The 21825-nt window shown below is 38.1% G+C and overlaps 1 protein-coding gene across 1 annotated transcript; it reads right to left on the bottom strand.

The window, feature by feature from the left end:
* Nucleotides 1–17974: 17974 nt before the first annotated feature.
* LOC118488065 lies at nt 17975–18628 on the bottom strand. Its single transcript, XM_035985164.1, has 2 exons — nt 18445–18628; nt 17975–18356 (listed from the first exon to the last, which is right to left on the bottom strand). Exons 1-2 carry the CDS (start codon nt 18602–18604, stop codon nt 18196–18198), a joined length of 321 nt encoding a protein of 106 aa, XP_035841057.1. The 5' UTR covers nt 18605–18628; the 3' UTR covers nt 17975–18195.
* Nucleotides 18629–21825: the final 3197 nt, after the last annotated feature.

Genomic DNA, 21825 nt, shown 5'->3' with positions numbered 1-21825 from the left:
CAGTAATTACATCCAAATTGATTTTATCTAGATTTCCCAAATTCAATTCATCTAGATTCCCTTTGATTTTATTCATCAATGTTTTCTTCTTATCAGAATTTTCATAACTATGTGTTTGAAGTTTATTGATGAAATCAGATGGATGTAATTTTGAAAATTTAGGCTCTTGTTTTAATTTTTTCAATACATCATCCCATTCGGCAGGTAAAGCATCTGCAAACTTTGATACTTTTTCAGCATCTGTCAATTTTATCTCAAACATTTTTAATTTGTTTACTAAGTGATCAAATCTTCTTTCCATCTCTTTCACTGTTTCATCCTTTTGACATGCAAAATTTTTAAGTCTAAGCATCCAAATCTTCTTATCATCTTGTTCATATATGCTCATTCTATACCAACCATAACCATTATTTAACCTTTCAATAAAATCATTTTCCTTTTCGTCAAACATTTCTGCCATATTTCAAATAATCCCGACAAGTTTTCTCACAAAACAATCTGTCAAGTGAAATTAGAGTTTTCAAGTAGAAAACCTTTTGGAGCGGAATCACACTTATGAACAAAATGACTGATTTCGCTTGAAAGTGTTTCAAGCGGAATCAACACTGTTGATTCGAGCGGAACTAGGTACTCTCAAGCAGAATCAGGATGATTCACTCGAGCGGAATCACAGCCCAAACTGATTCAAGCGGAATTAGCACTTGGAGCGGAATCACAGATAAATCTCGAGTGGAATCACAAAACTCGAGCGGAATAACTCATTCCGCTTCAAATGCTCGAGCGGAATTAGAATCTTAGACACCAAACACTTGATTTCGCTTGAAATTCAAGCGGAATCACCAAATCCTTCGTTCGAGCGGAATTAGATTCCAGGCCATTTTTTACCAGTTTTAAGTCGAATTTTGACTTGAAACTTTCACGGGTTTGTTAAATTGTAGTTTTACATATCTTGTGAAAAATTTGGCCAATTTTAACCGTGAAAATTTGGAAAACTTGTGAAAAGAATGTGTAGAAATCAGAATTTTTCCAGCGAAAACGAGCTAAACGGTAAGAACTCTTCCTCCTGAGCTCTGATACCACATGTAGGATCGTGAAACGACCTAACGAGTTGATCAGAAGAGTGCTCAGACAGAATCAGAGGCGGAATTCATTGATTTTGTCTTTGTTTAGCTTGAGTTCACTAATAATTGTCTCTTGTATTGATTATAATGCAAATACAGTCACGGAGACACTTCGACGGAGCTTCGCCGTCGAAAACAAAACTGAACCACTAACTACTTGATTTCGCTCGAGACTGCCTATATATTGGCTTGGGGTTCCGCTTGAATATGCATGGCATTTCAAGCGGAATCAACATATAACCTCCGAGCGGAATCAGAAATTAACATACAAGCGGAATCAAGACTTTGGTGATTTCGCTTGAAACTGACCCTAGGTCATTTCAAGCGGAATCAGCTTCTAAACACTAATTCTCGATTTCCGTGCACTAAACAATCAGTTCTACACTAAGACTTGAACGAAGACGAAGTCGACAGACGGATGCACCAACATTTCTGATCGAAGGTGAAAAAGTAATAAGTACCGCAAGGCATTCGATCGACCATGAAAGAATCATTAGGAGGTACACCGTGCTATGACATGAATCTATCTACCATTGCCTTAGCAACAACTGTGTTGGGAACGCTTTAATTGTGATAAACAAAACAAATTTAGAGCAAATAAATAGACATTAAATCCGTGTATGAGGTGCGTAACCAAATTAGCGCAAGCTTCAATTTTGTGAAAGTATCATCGTAAGGTATTGAAATCAGTAAACGATTTAGTGGAGTCGTAGACCAATCAAGTCTACTACGACTTGAAATAAAAGAACCTTTGCAAAAATGTTTGAATATGATGCTCTCAATACATCATATGGCGTCTTAAATTGAATATGCGAAATGGATAAGTTCAAGCAATTGAATTTGGTAACCTGACAAATAACGTATGTATCAACAAGGGAATCTCAGCATGGTTACGAAGATAAACCATGAATGTAACCTGAAAGAAATGAAGTCTCAAGAAAGTGTGTTGACTTGATAACAAGGAAGCCAACAATTATCATAATGTAGGTCATTCGAATCACAAATCAGCAATTAGATTTAGCAACATAATATTTGAACTTCAATGAAGCATTTATTTGAAATGAAACCGCATGCGTAGCAAATGGTGCATGCGTAACATATAAGTTTTCAAGTAATGAAACAATGAGTATTTGCTAAAATGAAGAAATGACCAAGTATCGAAGCAAATGTACGTTCGCTCTCAGCGAAGAAAATTAACGTGATGTAACTACCAATAAGGGGAGTAGAGATGCAAACATCTACTCGCTAGAAGCAAAAGTGAAGATTTTAACAAAAAAATTCAAGTACTTTTTCTTTGGTTAACTGAAATAGCATATATGTCAGGATAATGGGGTTTGCTTGAGTTAACAGGCGTGGTTCCTAAGCAACCTTTACGAGTTTGGACCTGGGTTCCCAAAGGTCCTAAGTACATGTTTTCTAGATTCTCAAAGTTTCGTATTCTGTGTAAAACTGTTTTGTGCATCGTGTAGGAAACACCATTTTTGTGTGCGTCTAAAACAAGTTATTGTCCCACAATTTCCCCCGTATACTTTCTTCCTGAATTCTCGGCTAATGACACTCGATCATCGATCAGTCGTGAAATGGTAGTTGGATCCTCACAGTTAGTTAAATAAGTAATTCGTTAATCCTTAGCAAGAGTCACTGACTCTTGTTGGTTAGCTCGTTCGGCTCCTGGTAGTTTGATGTTCGTATGAAAGCTATCGTCCTTCTTCTTGACGAGCAAAACTGAGGTTACCCAAAGCGGGAAACTTGGTCTTTTATCTTCCTTCTCTATCCACTACTGAAACTACACTGACAATCCTTGCATCTCCGAAGGTGTAAGTCGCTAAGGTGCATTGACTGCAGGCGCGGCGCCTGGAATCAAATCGATGCGAAATTCGTCTTGTCGTTGAGGAGATAATTCTGGCAAGTCTTCGAGGAAGACTTCAGGATATTCCCTTATTACAGGGATATCTTCGAGTTTTAGTTCTTCGGTTCCCTTGTCCATGACATGAGCCCAGAGAACAACACATCCATTACGCAACAACTTTCGTGCCTTCAAGCAATTTGGAAGCTGTAGGGGTGTATTCTGCTTACCTCCATGAGTCATGATTGTTTCTTCATTTGCCATCGGGGTGCGGGTAAAAATCTCCGCTTGATTGCTCGACAACCAATCCATCCCAATTACCATGTCGAAGCTTCCCTTAAGCTACTTCTATCGAGTACTGGATATCTATCTTACTTACTACTAAAACAAGTATACTCTCAAACTCTAGAGATGCGAAGCTAAAATTTGGAATAATATCAAGTAGCACAGATGCATAATGTTGACTAATATGGAACGTATGGATAACCTTGTTTGGATTCTGGCGCGTTTCCCTAGCTTCGCTATTGAGCTTTCATCCTAGAGCCTGATTGTTTTTAGGGCTATAATTTCTGAAATGCTTTTTGCTTCCACAGTTAAAACAACTTTGAGCACGCTTTTGTTTGTTACTCGTCCCGCCTTGATAATTGTCGTTGTCGTTGTTTCCTCCATGATTCTCGCTACCTTCTTGGTTTCCATTTCCACGTTCAGTACCTTGCCTACAAGTCTCCTTCGGATGCCCCCTCTTGCCACAGTTACCACATTTTCCATATTTACATCGTCCGATATGATAACGTCGACAATTGTCACACTTAGGTAGGATACCTATGTACTCTTTCCCCTTTTTAGCCCTGTCCTTGCTATTCGCCTGAGTACCCTTCTTGAAGTTTGCAAATTTTCTCTTGTTATCTCCAGATGGCTCTACAGGAGTCTGCTTTTTCTCTTTCATAGTGGAAAATTTTCCTAGTCTAACCGCTTCTTCAGTGAGCCCCACACTTAAGTCGATAGCCTCGGTGATCGTTGGAGGTTTAGATGTTGTCACCAGGCTTAGAATCTGAGGTGCCAATCCTCCGATGAAGCGTTCGATCTTCCTAGATTCTGGTTCCACCAAACGCGAAGCGCCTTGTGATAAATCGTGAAATCTCTGCACATACTCAGTTATCTTTGGACCTTCCATTTTCAAGTTCCACAGTTCAGTATCCAACTTCTGGACTTTTGCCCTAGAGCAATATCTTTTACGCATCACTTCTTTCAGTTCGTCCCACGACAAAGCATACGCAGCAGTCTCGCCTATTGTCTGAATCTGAAGGTTCCACCATGACAGAGCCCCATCCAGAAACAGTCCAGCTATGTACATGACCTGATGTTCGGGGGCGCATTTACTTAATCGCAAAACATAATCCGTCTTCTCAACCCAACGCACAAAAGCTATGGCACCCCCAGTGCTGTCAAAGTCTCGAGGTTTATAGCTCAAGAACTGCTTGTAGGTGCAGCCGTTGGGTGGGTTATTTCCTGGGGTACCTCCGACGCGTTCGGAGCGAAGGGCCTCGTGCTGTGCAATGGCCTGTGAGATGCGCTCTTGTAGTTCTGCCGCTGTCGTCGGCAGAGGGTTGTTGGTATCGACGTTCCCTTGTATCGACATCTTTTAAGAAGAGGATCGGTTAGGTCAGGCCTTATTTGTTCAGGGAGTGCATATAGTTGTTTAGAGGTCATATGTACATACACATATTAGATTTTTATATCAACCAATCAGGCAATAGCATAGTCATAGCATAACCAAGTAATTTGGGAATTAGAGCATGTAGGCCTGTAGCATTATAATTATAGCACACACATGCATATCAACAATGTGCTTAACGAAGACATAGCGACTGAGCTTCCATTGGTTATTGGCCACAAAGTATTGTCGTATGTTAATGATGATTGGACTTTCATTATTTTCCGACCCCAATTACATTGTCTTACAAACTGTATTACATCGAAAGGACACAGGGTCACCCAACCCTTGTCCAATAAGTATATCAGTGTATCAAAGTCACGTAGTTGGAAGTGGTTTTCAAAAGTCTCCACGATCTCAGCTCATTAGTAGTGTCTTTACTCGAAAGTAATGCAATCCGCATAAAAGCCAAACACCAACTATACCGTTAACTGAGGTGGAGAGCGAAAGAAAAGCAAACTGCTAACATGAGCGAGCTCTTCCTCGAGCTTATATATACGTTGAAGTAATTAACTGATCTGCTGCTTGATAGTAAGGAAACGAGCGTCAACACCTAAGAAAGGTGTAAGAGCAGCAGGTGAGAGTGCAGAAGGAGACATCGATGAATGTGGAGGAGCAAGGTATACTGGCAATAGACAGGGTGGAGGACGTGGTGTTAGTTCAAGCTCCAAAATTCTGCGGCTCATATCCTTAAACTGTAGCTGATGTGATAGGAGCAACTTATTCTGTGTATAGCCTCCATAATGTGAGGGATGGTAGAGGGTCTGAAATCAGCATAGTGTACGGTAGGAACCATTAGAATGGCTCGTCCCTCGGTGAAGTATTGAAAGGAGCAAACGTTGCAGCATGAAGGATCTGTATAAAATGCTTCTGAAGCAAAAGGATCGTCATGCGGGTGCTGACCTGGAGTACCTTCCCCAGAACGGGGTGCAGGAATGTCCTGCGGGAAAAACAATCGGTAATTCAGTGCGATGGTTATCGGATTCTACAAGAGGGAGAGGAGCAACATCAGCGGGTGCAGGTGGGGGAAATAAATAGCTCAACAAAAGGAGGATCAACCGGTGCAGGAACTAGATCAGGTATAAGGGGGTGCAATGTCTGGTAACCCAAAAGAAACATGGTCAGGATCAGGAATCGGCTCAAGATCAATAGGTGCAACATCAGGCTGACCCAAAAGAAATTGGAGCTTTCCCAGAAGCAGGCTCTGGGTTGTGTGAAGGTGTGGGATCTCGAGCAGGTGATAGTGCAGCAGTCATAGTGGTGCCATTGTCTGAATCAGTAGTAGAAAGCTGTGATCCGGCCGTCTGTAAGGTTGCAGATATCACAGACTCAAGGGAGTCTGAAATCGAGCATAAAATGGAAGCAGAGGATACTTCAATGGCAGGAGTCTCAGGAGGTAGAATAGCAATGACATCCTCAGCTATCTCTCCATCACCCTAGGCGTCAACAGGAGGATCATCAACAAATAAATCAACATCGTCGTCAATCAAATCGTCAAAAAGGCAGATCCTCGGGAGGAATGTCCACGAGAGGTACGACGTCGGGGATTAGAGTCATGATGGGCTCACCATCGGAATGCCCAGTGATGGGGTGGTCATATACCGAAGCAAGAGTGTCAAAGGGATCCTTGTCAGGGAAGCCATCGGCAAGGGTAAATCATCATCAAAGTCTGGTAGCGCGAGCGGCTGGAAGTCGTCCTCATCCTCTGACAGCATGTCAGGATCACTCTCAGTGTCTGATGTATATATCTCTGATGCAGGTGCAATCTCATTATCTGTGGCGATGGCCATAGGGTCATCAACGTCTGACAACTCGCTTTCTGAAGAGGGCGACATGTGTGTCGATACATATTAATCATAGCATGTATATTCATAGTAATCACTAGCACTTAGTATATTGCAAACAAGGATAATTCACCATGTAATCACGTATTCACATTATTCTTTATGAAACTTTCTTTCCTTCCTAGTCTCTCAGACTAAACTTCCCAGTCTCTCAGACTGAACTCCCTAGTCTCTCAGACTACCCTTCCCAGTCTCTCAGACTGAACCCCTAGTCTCTCAAACCACACTTCCCAGTCTCTCAGACTGAATCACAAGCATAAACTTTGAAATGTGTTTCGTGTCTTTTGTTTGTAAAAATGTTTGTCTCCTGGATCAGGGCGTTTTATGTACGCAATGAAAAACATGTTGTGAAAACATTTTCGTGAGAGCCCTAATGATCGTAGTCTAGACTCGAGAAAGAATCCTAGTTCGCTACGATCGAAGCTCTGATACCAAGCTGTCACACCCTGACTTTTGCGGAAGCGTGATTATGGTGTGACTTTCTTAATATCATTGCATTCAATCATAACAACAACTATATGATAAAACCATAGATTTGTCATCCATTAAATGAGTTTGAAACATAACAACATTGTTTAAAACATAGACTTCAAATTCGAGTTTTACAAACCATACAAATTGTTTATGAGTTCGTTAAGGACTCATCAAAAGATATTGAATAACACCGAGATTTGGAAGGCGTGTCTCATCCAGGAATAAGACACACTGACCATACTCAAAGACCATGGATGACATCTTTTATCCTTAACACAGCATAAAAACTTCCAACGCCCACCAGATCCACTTACTAAATCCCTGAAATACATGTAGTTTGAAAACATCAACAAAAGTTGAGCGAGTTCATGTGTTTGTTTGTGTGTATGTATAAACCTTTGAAATCGTTGTAAGTATGTATGTAAGTTTATAAGTCCCGGTATGAAAGCAACAAGGAAACAGATCGATTAATGTGTAGCTAATACATTAATATACGTGACATAGTGTAGGAAGACTCAAACCTAGCAGACTTTGTATCGGGCTTCCGGCTGTAAGACATAGTCACCACATGGCCCATTCGGCGGACTCATGGATGGGGCTCGCTACACCCAAATAGATCTATCACTCATGCCCCTTGGTCCTTATACGAGGATTAATGATCTCAAGTATCCGCCTACCCATTCACATGATCTATGGTTCTTTCATAAGCTAACCATGCCAATTGTACTTGTATGTAATCCTTTTGTAACATGTATTTCACCCCCGAAGTAAATAAACAAAACAGTTTAAGGAAAAGGGGGACATGAACTCACTGTTTTGCGTTCTTCGAATCCACCTGTAACTCAAAGTGTCATCTGGTGTACACGACTACCTACAATGCACTATGGCCATATTAGGCGATCGGGTCGTGCCTTGACTTAGTATTAATTAGTGCCTTTGAGTTATGTTTCCAACTGTCTTCATCGTTATTCCAAGTTATATAATTATCTGTTAAAATAATAAATATTTTAACTTAAATTATATTTATCGAATTTTTGGAATAATTGTTAAAACAGTATTTTTGTGATGATACTTCTCAAGTATTTGTACTCGTATTTCCTTCCCAAGGATGGGGGGGGGTATCTCATACATGTATATTCGCATTCTTGTATTTGTAGTTCCAAAATATATTTTCAAGTCTCACTTTAGAAAATGTATATAGGCTTATTTTGTCCCAAAAATAATGTATTCCAAGAAAATATATATTTTTCTCAAAAATCATATATCTTCTAAATATACTAAGAAAATATATTTTTACTCCCAAAAATAATATATATTTTCTCCTTATCGAAAATATGATATACTTTGTAATAATAATAAAAATCATATTTTCATTTATTTCGTATCCAAAATAATATTTACCGAAAATGTATTTATAACGGTATTTTCCGAAATATTTTGTAAGTTACGTTCTTGCGTTCGGTTTCACAATATTAAGTGTGTAACTTATATATGTATTCCTTGTGATTTTTGGTATTATTTTGGATTTTAAGTTCTTGGTATATGTTAAGTTATATTACTTTAAATCCTAAAATAATATAACTAATACACAAAGTATACAAATAATCACACACAATGTGTCTTTAATGTAAATATATATTCTAAAAACATATTTATCCGTTTTTACTTATAAAAACCAACCTCCAATACTTGTATTTTTGTAACAAAATCTATGGCAAAGTTTATATTGAAAACCATAGTTAAAACTCACTTGTAAATATTTGTTTAGAAAACATTTTTCTAAGTGTTTATATTTTTAAAAAATTTTGCCATAGTTTCCCCTAAAAATGGAGGTGTCCATGCTATCAAAGCATATCATTTTCTTTTCGAAATCATCACAAACATTCAACAATCAATCTACACTTACCGAGTGCCAAAATATGCTATCTACATAATAATCATGAACTTGAACTTTCACAAAAACTTGTAGTAACTTGGTAGTGTGTTTAGTAGGTTTAGTTACCCTTTAAAGTGTGTTTGCTTCTTTAAAAATCTCATTCTTGGAAGATTTAGGTGTTTACAACTTACTAGATGATTTTTCCAAAAATCATTCTCTTTAATTTTTCTTGTAAACAATGTATTCTTATACTTGTTTCACCACTAGAAACATGGTTAGTTTCTTTTAAAAACAATGTTTATGTAAATCTTGTGATTTAACTTAGTTTCTTGAGAAAACTAGTTTTGAAATCACCCAAGTTTATGTCTAGTAATCATGTTACATACTACCTCATTCACAAAATCATTTTCATTCTTCAAGTTCATAAAAAAACATAAAGCATGATGATCTTGGTCTTTCACAAGATCACCACCACAACTTACTAGATCATGTGTTTATTCACAATCTAGTAGGTTTCATATGATGTCTAACATCACTTAACACAAATCATCAATCATCAAGAAGCAAATAAACACTATTCAACATGTATTCATATGTTAATAAGCTTATGTTAAAGTTTCATGATTATGTTCTTTAGTGTTCATCATGATTAATAATGTTCATCATCTTTTAACCATCAAAATACGAAGTAAAAACAAGTTACAAGGAGCTTACTACTAGCACAAGGGCTAGGGAAGAACACTAGAAGATGAAGATGACAAAAGTGATGGATAATAGCAAATGGAGGAGGTCCTTCAAGATCCACAAGCTTCAAACTTCTTAATCTAGCTTTTAACACCTTGTGTCGAACTTGGATTGTAGGAGAATGTGATGGAGATGGTGGTGATGGGTGGTGGTGTTTGCGGCCGTGAGGAGGGGAGGAAGGAGAGGGAGAGTAGTGTGTGTTCTTGTGTGTGTGAGATATGAGGGAATGATCACAAGGTTATTACTTATAACCATGTTTAGGGATTACCCAAAGTGTAATGTGTCTTCACAAGTACAAGACATGATCTTTACTAAATCTCCACAAATCTTGCAAGATCAAAAGAAATCACAAGTGGGGGACCCACTTGTGACCGTAAATTGGAGGGGGGTTATTAGTTGTGGTTTAATGGTAAGTTAAGTAATCTAGTTAGTTTTAATCTAGTTAGTTTTCAAGTATAATGTTTAGGTGTTATGCATATGATGTGTTATATAGTGTGTTAGGGTGTTCGGGGATCATAACTAGCTCAGAAACATTAAAACAATGCTTCTAGTATAATTTTAGTGTTTCGGGTAGTGTCCGGTTGTTCGGTTAGATACCGGTTCGTTAAAGTGTCAAACTACGCCGTTTAGTGATCTTTATGTACCCTTTTGTGACACTTTTAATTCCCGACACTTAGGAAAGCATTCAGGACCATTTAGTCATATTTCTGCATAACATTAGCATGTTAAAATGCTAATTTTTGCTGAATTGTGCTGAATTCTGCACTTTATGTGAGTTTTAGGCACTTTCCGGCACTTAAACTATCACCTAGAAAAGCTGTTTTGTGATCCTTACTTCCTTACACTCTATACTAGTGTAGTACTTAGTTTCTGGCTCATACTGTGTCAAAACGTCTGTCTATATACAACTCCGTCAGCATTTTCCCGGTTTGTCTGTTAACTGTGCTAACTGTGCTTTGTGCATCATTTATGTCAATATGTTTGCATGCAGTCAATGATGTGTTATTTTCAATATGTGATGCACATGTAAGTATGATGCAGAAATCAGAAAGCAATTCAAGTCATAAATTGAAAATCAGCACAGTCATTAAGCACTAATCATCATTTAATAATTGTACGAATGCATGCAAATTTGACAGTTGTCACAAAATGCTCACACGGCCCCGTGTGTCAACAGTACTGCCCTTGGCTATGTACTTGTTGTACGATCAAAGATTTGCAAATCTGAGAGTTGAGCACGGCTCGTGTCCATGAGAAACGGCCTTGTGTCCCTTGTCTGCTTCTGTTTGTCTTCTTCTTCTTCATGGAATCTTTGGTGGGACACGGCCCCATACCCGGCATGGAGAACTTACTCCAACCATATGCTTGACAAGAAATCAAACCTCCTCCTTTTTAACATAATCTTTGTAAATATCAAGAGGACTTTGAAAGGCTAAGTTTTTGGTTAAGGGTAGGGTAATTTTATTTGAAAAGTGGCTAACGGCGTAAAATGTCGGTTTTCTTTTGAAATTTTATTGGTGACTTATGTACTAACTAAATGCTTATGAGCAATAAATTTTCTTATTTATTTCAAGCAACTAGAGATTTTTTTAATAGAATAAAGTCACATGCTTTTGCGTATTTCAAAAGAACTGAATTTCACTAAAATAAAGGGGTGTAGAAAGTAGAAGATAGTTTTTGGGTGATTGTGTTTTGTAGGTTTTGTAATGTAAAGTTTAGCCTCAAAGGGGTTGTTGACTAAAGAGACTTTTTTTGTGGGGAGATAAAATAGAAAATAAGATTGAAACAGAAAAGTGGGTTTAAAGTCCTAATGCCTCAATCATATACTTAGTTGAATTAGTCGGTACAGACCGGGAATGTATTGTCTTGTCAAGTTCTAGATTCGTAAGAACCGTACGGGCTATTTACACAAGAAATGAAAAATGAGCATTTAGTAGGGATATGATATTGAATGCTCGGTAAAAGGCTCAAAACTCACAATTTTGTGGGAAAAAAAGGTAAAAATGTCACTACAAATAAAAAGCCATTTGGCGGCACACACTTTTAGTGACTTTAATTTTGTGCCACTACTTTCAGTTTTCATTGGCGCTATACGTATGTTATGTTTGCTTAATACACATTTTTGGCTTTTAGCTTTTATGCCACTAATATAGGTTTTTAGTGGTACATTTAAGTATGTCACTAAAACTTCTAAATGCTTGCTCTAAACATTTCGCTCTTACCGCTCTTAAAACCCTTTAAAAAATTTATATTTCCCTCCGCGACGTATCAAAATTTTAAATTCCCTCCTAAGTCTCAAAATGTTGGTTTTCCCATTCCCACCCCAAACCAATCTATATGCCTACTTTCCGTTCTCTCTCTCAATTCCCATAGAACTATTGCACAAGCACACCACCTAGTTAGAAGGCCCCTTAATCCACCTTCAGCAGGCATTCACCCTCATTCAGTAATGAATCATACGCGTTCAAAAGCTCCTATTGTTATTAAGTTTAAGAGTGTTCTTCAGTTCTACACAGGTAAAGAAACTTCGTGATTGTACATCTTTTTATTATTGTTCTTATTTGGTGCCCTAATTCTTATAATTTGATGTTTTTTTTGTAATCGTTAATTATAAACTTTAGATATTCTCTCATTTGAATCGTAACAATAGTCAATAAATGGTACCAATAGCTAGTTTTGTTGATTAAACTAATTCCCCCTGTGTGAATTGTCAATTTTAAATGTATAGCTCATGTTGTTGCCTTAGGATCACAAGAGATTATATTAATTTATGCAAACCAAGTGTGTATGATGCACGACTCAAACCTAGTTGTGAAACTCAAACCAAATGTGTATTATGTGAATCAATAGAAAAGGAACGGGCACCATAGATGATAACAATGAGATAAGGATCAATTAATGATGAACTTTATAAGGTGTGAAGTGAATTTGATTACAATATAAGATTTTTTATGCACTATATGTGGTGTGCTAAATATGACGAATGTAGTGGTTGATATGATAAGTGATTTAAATTTGGGTCTGTAAAAGATAAGGGTGTTCACGATTTAAAACTACGAATTCGTCTAAACGGGTAATCGATTTGATATCACGGTTGGTTTTTTTTTCATAACTATTGGCATGTTGGTTGGGAAAATTCCAAACTGTAGTAGACGGTTTGGTTCTTTTTGTATAACGCCACTATCGGTTGTAAATTTGTAAAAAACATAAATTTTTAGGACTTGGTTTTCTAACTTAAACTATAAACAAGACAAAGCAAACTAAAAAAAAGTAGAGTAAACTGCCATTTTGGTCCCTGTGGTTTGGGCAGTTTTGCCATTTTAGTCCAAATCTCAAACTTTTTAAATCTGGGTCCCTGTGGTTTGCATTTTGTTGCCATTTTAGTCCAAAACTCAAAATCTCTCATTTTTTACTGTTTAAGGCCCCTTTTTTGTCTTTATCTGCAGGGGTAATTTGGTCATTTAATTTTTATTAAAGCAATTTATTTATTACAAAACCCACATAATATAAATACCCCCTATCCCAATTACATCAAAACCCTAACATCATTGCAGATCTAAACATGAATCTCGACCACTTGAATCCATCCACCCATTTCACCTTCTTAAACCCAATTTCCCAACCATATCCAGAACCCCATCGAGCCAAGAGAGAGAGAGATAAAGAAAGATTAGGGCTTCAATATTGCTCAGATATGTGATTTTGTGCTTCAATCTATGGTTGGCAAGTGGCGGTGGCTAGCTTGTGGCAGTGGCAACATGTGGTGATGGTGGCAGAGTGTGTTGAGGTAGGAAAAAAGATTCAAATCTTGATTGTTAACCAAAATTGTTGAAAGAAAAAGATGAATTTGAGTCTGAGGTTAAAGATTTGAGAGAGAGGGGCGGTGGTTGCAGGGGGTGCGAGAGGGTGGTTGCAGGGGGTACGAGAGGGTGGTGGCAGGTAGTGGTGCTTGGCGGCGAGTAGGGGGTGGTGGTGGTGGCGGCAGGTGGTGGTGCTTGGCGAGATGGTGATGACGTGTCGTTTGTTGATTTTGTTCAGAAATCGAATCGGATTCAAGTTACATTAGGTAATTTATCTTGTGTTTTTTGATTGGTTTTTGTTACTTGAATCTGGTTTTTGTTACTTGAATCTGGTAGTTACTTGAATCGGATTCAAGGTTACTTGAATCTGTGCTGCATCTGGGTCGAGAGAGATGGGTGTTTGGAGAGAGAAAGAGAGAGAGTGTGTGTGTGTGTGTGTGTGTGTGTGTGTGCAGAGGAGAGAGAGATGGTGGTGTTGGCGGCAGTGGGATGGTGGTGGTGGGGATGATGCGGTAGTGGGGGTGGTGGTGGTGGTGTGGTGGTAGTTCAGATAAGAGAGAGAGAGAGAGCTGCAGATTTCTTCATCGATGATAAAGATGAACTGAAAATGAACTGCAGATGTATGTGTGTATATTAATATATATATTAATTTTTGAATTAAGAAAATGTTAAATGAAAAACAAAATGACCAAAATGCCCCTGAACTGGAAGACAAAATAGAAGGTTGCAACAGTAAAAAAATAGGGTTTTTAAATTTTGGACTAAAATGGCAACAAAATGCAAACCACAGGGACCCAGATGTAAAAAGTTTGAGATTTGGACTAAAATGGCAAAACTGGCCAAACCACAGGGACTAAAATGACAGTTTACTCAAAAAAGTATTTTTGAATAAGATTTGGGGTGTTTTAGCGGTTCCAAGTAGAGTTTTGTGTAAGGGGTGTTTTAGCGGTTCCAATTAAAGTTTTATGTAAGGCTTGTTTTTGGACAAACAAATTCAAGTCCCCTCACACTTAAATTACACATTGCCCTCAATGTGTCCAAAATTTGTTAGATTTAATTAAATGTGTAAATGTGTGTTAAAAACAACATTTTTTTTCAAAAATCAGACACTAAACACGGGGGCGTGTCTCAGAGGCACGACCCCGGGTGCAAAGTGCCAGTATTAGAAAACTTATAGAAGGTAGACACGAGGGCGTGTCAAGGGGCACTACCCCGTGTGGCAAGTCTAGAAAGAAAATAGTTTCAGCGACAAGGAGGCACGGGGGCGTGTCTGATAGACACAACCCCGTGGAAACTACTGTTTGTAACAGAGGTTAAGGTGTTGGGTCTCCTGTTTTGGGTTCGGGGTGTCGTATGCTTGGTGGTTCCAAGCATCCCAAGGTAACTGTAAGCTTATTCACACCACAACAACAACAATCTAACAAGAAAGATAAAATCCTAAATTACAATTGTTCAAGGTTAATTATCCATCACACCACAAACATAAAAGAAATTAAAGTAAAGTGCAAAAAAGTAAATTGTCTAAAGAGTAAATTGTTCAAATGGGTCGCAGCCCGCAATTCATCATCATCATGAAAAAAATAGAGGAGAGATTTAACCTGCCTTGTCGCCACCACCCCACTGCCTTCGCCATCACCACCTAGTCCGACTCCATGTCCTCGCTTTCCTTCTCATCATCCCTGTACGCCATATGCTCCCGGATGTAAGTGATGTCGGAGAGCATAGAGTTGATGCTCCTCTCCATGCTACCGACCCAGGAGCTTTTGCTTTGACCCAAGCTAAAGGCGTTTCGGGATACTTGAAGTGTTTCCTACATGATGTTATACACATGCATATTAGGAAAATCACTTCCCCCTTGTGAGGAAGATCCCGGGGCGAACCCGGAGGAGTATCGCGGAGGACGGTTTGGGGCCATCTTCAATGGAAAAAACTTGATCCAGATCATTTGGGCTCCAAACCTTGCCCTTGTTGTCACACCTCGGGCGTGCGACCAATCGGTTGGTACTTTTTTTGATATATACACAATGGAAAAAGTTTTGTATTTATTCTTATTTTTATTTACTTAAACAACTTGTAAGTTGAATAAAACCTACTTTTATACATGGGGAATTAAACACCCTTTTTTATACAAAACGTTTCATACATAAGGTAATCAAAATTTCTGTTTAACGATAGTTTAACAAACATATTAGCCTCAAGGATTTTTTATGCCTAGGGAATTATCTTTCTTTCAGCACTAGCCCTTCTATTCATAATTATTTGTGATAACCTGAAAAACATTGTCAACTAAAAGCTGGTAAATAGTAGGGGTGTTCGGAATTTGTTTCGAATTCGAAAAATTCAAAATTCGTTTAAATTCAATTCGATTATCAAGAATTCGTTTCGACTAAAAGAATTCGAATTCGAATTCGAATTCGATTCAATTCGAGTTAAGTAAATCGAATACGAATTTATAATTGCAAATTCGATTCGATTCGAAATTCGAATAAAAATTATACATTTTTATTTATTATTTTTGTATATAATGCATATATAACTTTTATTAAGCTATACTATAAATTATTTTCAATTTTTTCTCCAAGTATTAAAATTACCCATTATCAAACCCACTACATGGCCCATAACTAAAACCTAAGTAACAAATCCATCAATAGATTTATAACCCTGAAAATATTAATTTGTAATGTGGAGTGGTTATTCCCGACTTCTCGTTTTGAATTTTACACTTATGGTACTTTATTTGAAACTTTTTTAATGTGATATCGTGCTTTATGGCTGCTTTAAAATTTATGTTTCATTTTGATAGTTTTTTACATGTTTTTAAAGAATCTGAATTAAATCGAATTTATTCGAATTCGATTCGAATTCGAAATTTTATTCGAATACGAATCGAATACAAATTGGGTTTTTTATTCGAATACAAATTCGAATCGAATTCAGTAAGTTTTAATCGAATTCGAATCGAATACGAATTCACTGGAAAATAAAAATCATTCGAATAATTCGATTCGAATAATTCGAAAATTCGATATTCGATTCGATGAACACCCCTAGTACTAAATAGCGTTTAACGGACACCAAACAATTTTTAACAAGGCATAAGTAATATTAAAGCTATTTACACACATACTAGTAAGCTACACATTCGCGAGTATCATTTCTCGTGTATACTACCGCAAATACATACCCGGTTTTACGTACAATTTACCTACCGTGATTACATACCTGGTTTTACGGTTTCGTAACATGTACCAGTTTGATCAAATTCGAAATACACTCACGTGTTCCAAATGCTTCAGTAAACTTAGTATACATGCTAAACATATTTAATATAAACACATGCTATATTTGACAAATAAAACATTTCAAAATTTGTAAAAAAGTTAAAAGTATTTACCTTTAGTAATCTTCACAATTAATCGCAACTTAACATTTCGGGATTTGTGTACATTTGGACGTGTGACGTCTAAGACTATAAGGTATGGTGATGGACCATCCTTGGAGGATGATCCGCCACGTAGGCGACACGTCATAGTCCTCCCAATGATGGATCATCCTCCAAAACTAGGGGGCATGGGAGGATGGTCCTAGTCATCATCCTCCACCACTTTTATATTTTTTTTATTTTTTTTAATCTTCAACTTTTTTTAAACATTTAACAAATAAAGTAACAAAATATTTTCATTAATATTAAAAAACATTACATAAACTTAAAAAAAAATTAAACTTAAAAAAATAAATTAAAAAAAAAACATAAACTTAAAAACCTAAAGTTAAAAAAAAACTTAAAAATATCCTAACATATTAAAATAAGCTACTAGTCTTCGTCTTCCATGTGGTGGGCGGGTTCGTTTTGAGCGTTGTTCCAAATGTACTCCATCAAGTCCGCTTGTAGGTTGTGATGTGTGTACTCGTTACGTAGAGCGAAGGCGTTCAAATCTTGTTGTTCCTCACTAACTGGAACAGAATTTCCAGTAGACGCGTTTTCGTCGTACTCGCATATCGCTCTCCCTTCGTCTTCAATGATCATGTTATGAAGGATGATACAAGCGTACTTAATGTGTCGTAACCTCCTTGGTGTTTGCGAACGTGCTGGAATAGAAATGATGTGCCATTTTTTTTGTAGAACACCAAAAGCCCGTTCAATATCTTTTCTTGCGCCCTCTTGAAACTTTGCAAACTTTTTTCTAGTCGGTCGGGTGCGGGATAGTTTTAACGATTGTCGAGTACGTTGGGTATATCCCATCGGCTAGGTAGTAACCTCGCTTTTACTCCACCCCTGAAACCGTAAAGCTTGTGTCTGGACCTGTACCCGCCACTACATCATCAAAAATCTGTGACTGGTATATGATGTTGAGGTCATTGAGCGAACCAGGTAGACCAAAAAAAGCATACCATATCCAGAGATCCTGTGACGCAACAGCCTCTAGAATGATAGTCGGATGTCCCTGATCTCCCCTAGTGTACTGACCTTGCCATGCAACTGGGCAGTTCTGCCACTGCCAGTGCATGCAATCAATGCTCCCGAGCATTCCTGGGAAACCATGTCTCTGTGCGTGTGCTTGATATAATTTTTGAACGTCGTTTGCGTTCGGTTTCCGCAGGTATCGCTTGCTATACAATTTGACAACCCATTGGCAAAACTTGTGCAAACATCGACGTGCGGTTCTTTCAGACATCCTAATGTACTCGTCTAATGCATCGGGTGCGAAACCGTATGCAAGTTGGCGAATGGCCGACGTACATTTTTGTAAATTACTGAAACCCCTTTGCCCCCTAGCATCGTTTCGCAATGTAAAAAAACGGATCAGACTGGGCCATGTCGCCTGCAATACGTAAAAACAGTGGACGACTCATGCGGAAACGACGTCGAAAAATCTCGGCTGAGTACACCGGTTCGTCGGCAAAATAATCGGCTACTAGTTTATCGTAGCCGGCTATAAATTTAGAACAAAACATAAATGAAATTAATTATAAAATACATTTTAAAATCTATATAAAAGATAAGGAAAAAAAGTAAAATACCTTCTTGGTCTCGGTTATATTTTGCCCGTCTAGATAGCCGTTGGGACGACCCTTCATCGGCCGCCATGAACACCTGAGCCGCGTTCATAATCATGTTGTGCATAATAGCATCCTCTTCCGAAGATGATGAATACCACTCGGACGAAGACGATGAAGACATAACAGAAATTGAAGAAATGGAAGAAACGGGTGAAGCCATGATAATTTTTTAGCGAGATATGGGGTGGTAGCGGGTAAAAAATGGTACAAAATATGATGATTTTTTATAAAAAGGGAAGAGTGGTTTATAAAATGTGAGAGAGATGGGGTGGTAGTGGGTGAAAAGTTGTGAAAAAAGGGGTTAAAGATGTGAGTATTTATAAAAATGGAAGTGAAATGGGTGTGTTTTAAAATATAGCCGTTTGAAATTTTGTTTTTTTTTTATTTTCAACGGTCAAAAAGGTGGGGGGGGCCACCATTATTGCTTCGTCGCAAACGGCTAGAAGCCGACGGGGAGGACGGGACGGGATGGGGGCGGCACGGTGTTTGGACCGTCGCCGACCCGCGACGCACCGGGGCCGCACCCCATACCGTGTAGCCTAAAGAAACTCGCCGATGAATCTTCTGTCAATTTCTTTTTGTCTCCTATAACCATTACTATGATTTTAATAATAAATTCGTAACTAATACTTATGGTAAAGTTAACCCTGTTTATATTTTGTTAATATGTGATTAATAATAATACTACTAATAGCACAAAATTGTATATATAGTAGGGTAAGTATTTTACCTCTCAATATTGGTAATTCAATTTCGATTATAAGAGACTCATGTTGGTTACTCGACTATATATGGCGACCAAAGTCCGCTACTTTGCGTCCGTCGTAATATACATCGGCCATCACCTTAACTGATAACTATCACCTTATGTTATTCCTCTAAATTCTTACCCACAATTTCAATTTAGTGGATGCACCACCCAAAACTGTAAAGGTAATTGATATATGAATATATGGGTGAAAATCTTACGGCTGAACTAACTTGATGGCGCAAGAGAAAGAAACGTGGCATACTCCTAAAGCTATTAGAATGAGTCATGACTTCAACTTATTTCTTTTCTCAAATACAAGTAAACGTGGCATCTATTTGTGAAGTCCCTTCTTCACTTATCTTCGCTTTTTCTTTATATATTTACATATTATATAGCCGCCATTTAAATATATGTATCAAGTTCTTCGACTTTCACTATACTTATTGTCCGCTAATCTCAACTAGTTGGAGTTCCCGCGCGACGCGGCGGGCTTTCAATCAATATTGGTTAGGTTCACTATTGTATCGGCTCGATACCTGCACTTAGTATAGCAATCGACACGTGTTTTATAATAATCTAAAACTATTTAAATGAATATCGGTACACCATCGGTTCAATTCGTCACAGTACCGACAGTGGCGCAGCTTAGTTATGTTTCGAGGGGGCGCCCGACCCCCCGAACTTTTCGATGCGTAGTGTTATAAATAGTACTTTCGTATAGAAATTTTTTAGGTATATACGTTTCCCCCCCCCCCCCCCCCGGTTTCGGAAAATTTGGGGGGGGGGAAGCTTCGCCAATGAGTACCGATATATTTTACACTGAAACATAGACGGTACGTGAAGAGAAACACATGAAGTTGTTGCGGCTCGATTTGGATATATTGAACGCAGATAAAAGGACACGTCGCAACGATGTATTATAAAACATATAAACAGTTACGTGGTTGTGAAAAATAAGCGTAAGCAATTTTAATGTATTACTTTATTGCCAAAAAGGGAAAAAATCTAAAAATAATAACTCATCGAAGGAATAAAAGTTCTTGTTGACTTGAAGACAATTTATAAATATAGGGATGAAATCTTTAAATGTTTTATTAATTAGAGGATGCTTCTTGTAAATTATAATAGAAATCGGGAAGCAAAGACGTGTAAAAATTAAGAACTAAAATGCCAAAGGTGCAGCTCGCATTTATGTGGCCAAAATAAAACCCAGCAAATTTAAGTTGTGAAAATTGAAACCTAATATATCTTAATGCCTCGGTGTAATGCGGATATTATTATGAATGAGCAAAGTGAACACCAACCAAAACTACAAAACTAAAATGAAAATTTAAATTGGAAAGGTATAGATTGGTGTTCTTACTTTATGCAGAAGGGACCCGTGCCGTTGCCTCTTTTTTAGAGCTGAAAAAGCACACACCATCGTCGGAGTCATTAACCATTCCATCGCCAGAACCGGTTAACATCACTATAGGTTCCCACAACCTCTAGAATAGTGAGAACCGGTTAACAGGTTGGAATATGTTAAATCTTACAAATGGTTGCCAGCAATCTGATCGGAATCTTTGTCGGATCCAATTTCTCTCCCCACCGCCACCGAATCTGTCAATTCCACTCGTCACCACCAGTATCTCGAAATAGAAACCCTATTTCTGTCGCTTAAATCGGCCAAGCCAGCCAGTAGATCTGGTCGTAATCCTATCGGTCGTCTTGCCTTCGTCGGAGCTCAAGGCTACAACCGTAACCGTGACTCCTCCCACCACCGGAACGGTGGCTGTCTACTGCTACAAACACCACCACCACCCTATGTTTTCGTCGTTTGGGTTAGCGGAGTACACCACCATCGCCGCTGTCACAACGGAGCAGCCGGCGGGAGGCCACAAACAGCAACTGACACGACTACCATCATCATCATCATCATCAGCGTTGAAGTGCGTCACCGGCGTCGCGGGGTGAAGAGGCCGGCTCTTCTTCCATCATTCTCTCTTTTGCGTCTCTCTCTTTTCCGTATCTCTTTGTCGCTCTAGTTTCAACATATTAACGCCGTCACCGTCAATTCACTATTCCTCAGTTATGTTTGAAATTAATATATGTATGCAACTAGTTTTTGCCCCGCCCGCGTTGCGGGGCACTAAGCTGAATATTACTCTCTCATTACATGTACGTCTATGTTTCGGTTACGTATACATACTACTCATAAAACGACCTCAACAAAAATTACATCGAGTCAACCAATTAAAACAAAACACTACCATACTTTTACTAAAAAAACTAAAACGATGGAAAAAATATAATTTTAAACTGGAACAAAATTGTAATATTTCAAGACAAATAAGCGTGTGCCAGGCAGCCGCCTGCCACGAATAAAAATTACACCGAGTCAACCAATTAAAGCAAAAAAACTACCCTAGTTTTGTCAAAAAAAAATTAAAACGATGGCATGACTATAATTTTACACTAGGGGCAATATTGTAATTTGAAAGAGAATACAAACAAAAACGATTGCAAAACTGTAAATTTTAACTGAGGGCAAAATCGTGATTTTGCTAGGAGAAAAAATACACAAAACTAATGGTAAAACTGTAAATTTA

The sequence above is a fragment of the Helianthus annuus genome, chromosome 16 (assembly GCF_002127325.2).
Source record: "Helianthus annuus cultivar XRQ/B chromosome 16, HanXRQr2.0-SUNRISE, whole genome shotgun sequence".
NCBI classification, from domain to species: domain Eukaryota; kingdom Viridiplantae; phylum Streptophyta; class Magnoliopsida; order Asterales; family Asteraceae; genus Helianthus; species Helianthus annuus.
This window is presented reverse-complemented; position numbering and strand designations above follow the sequence as displayed.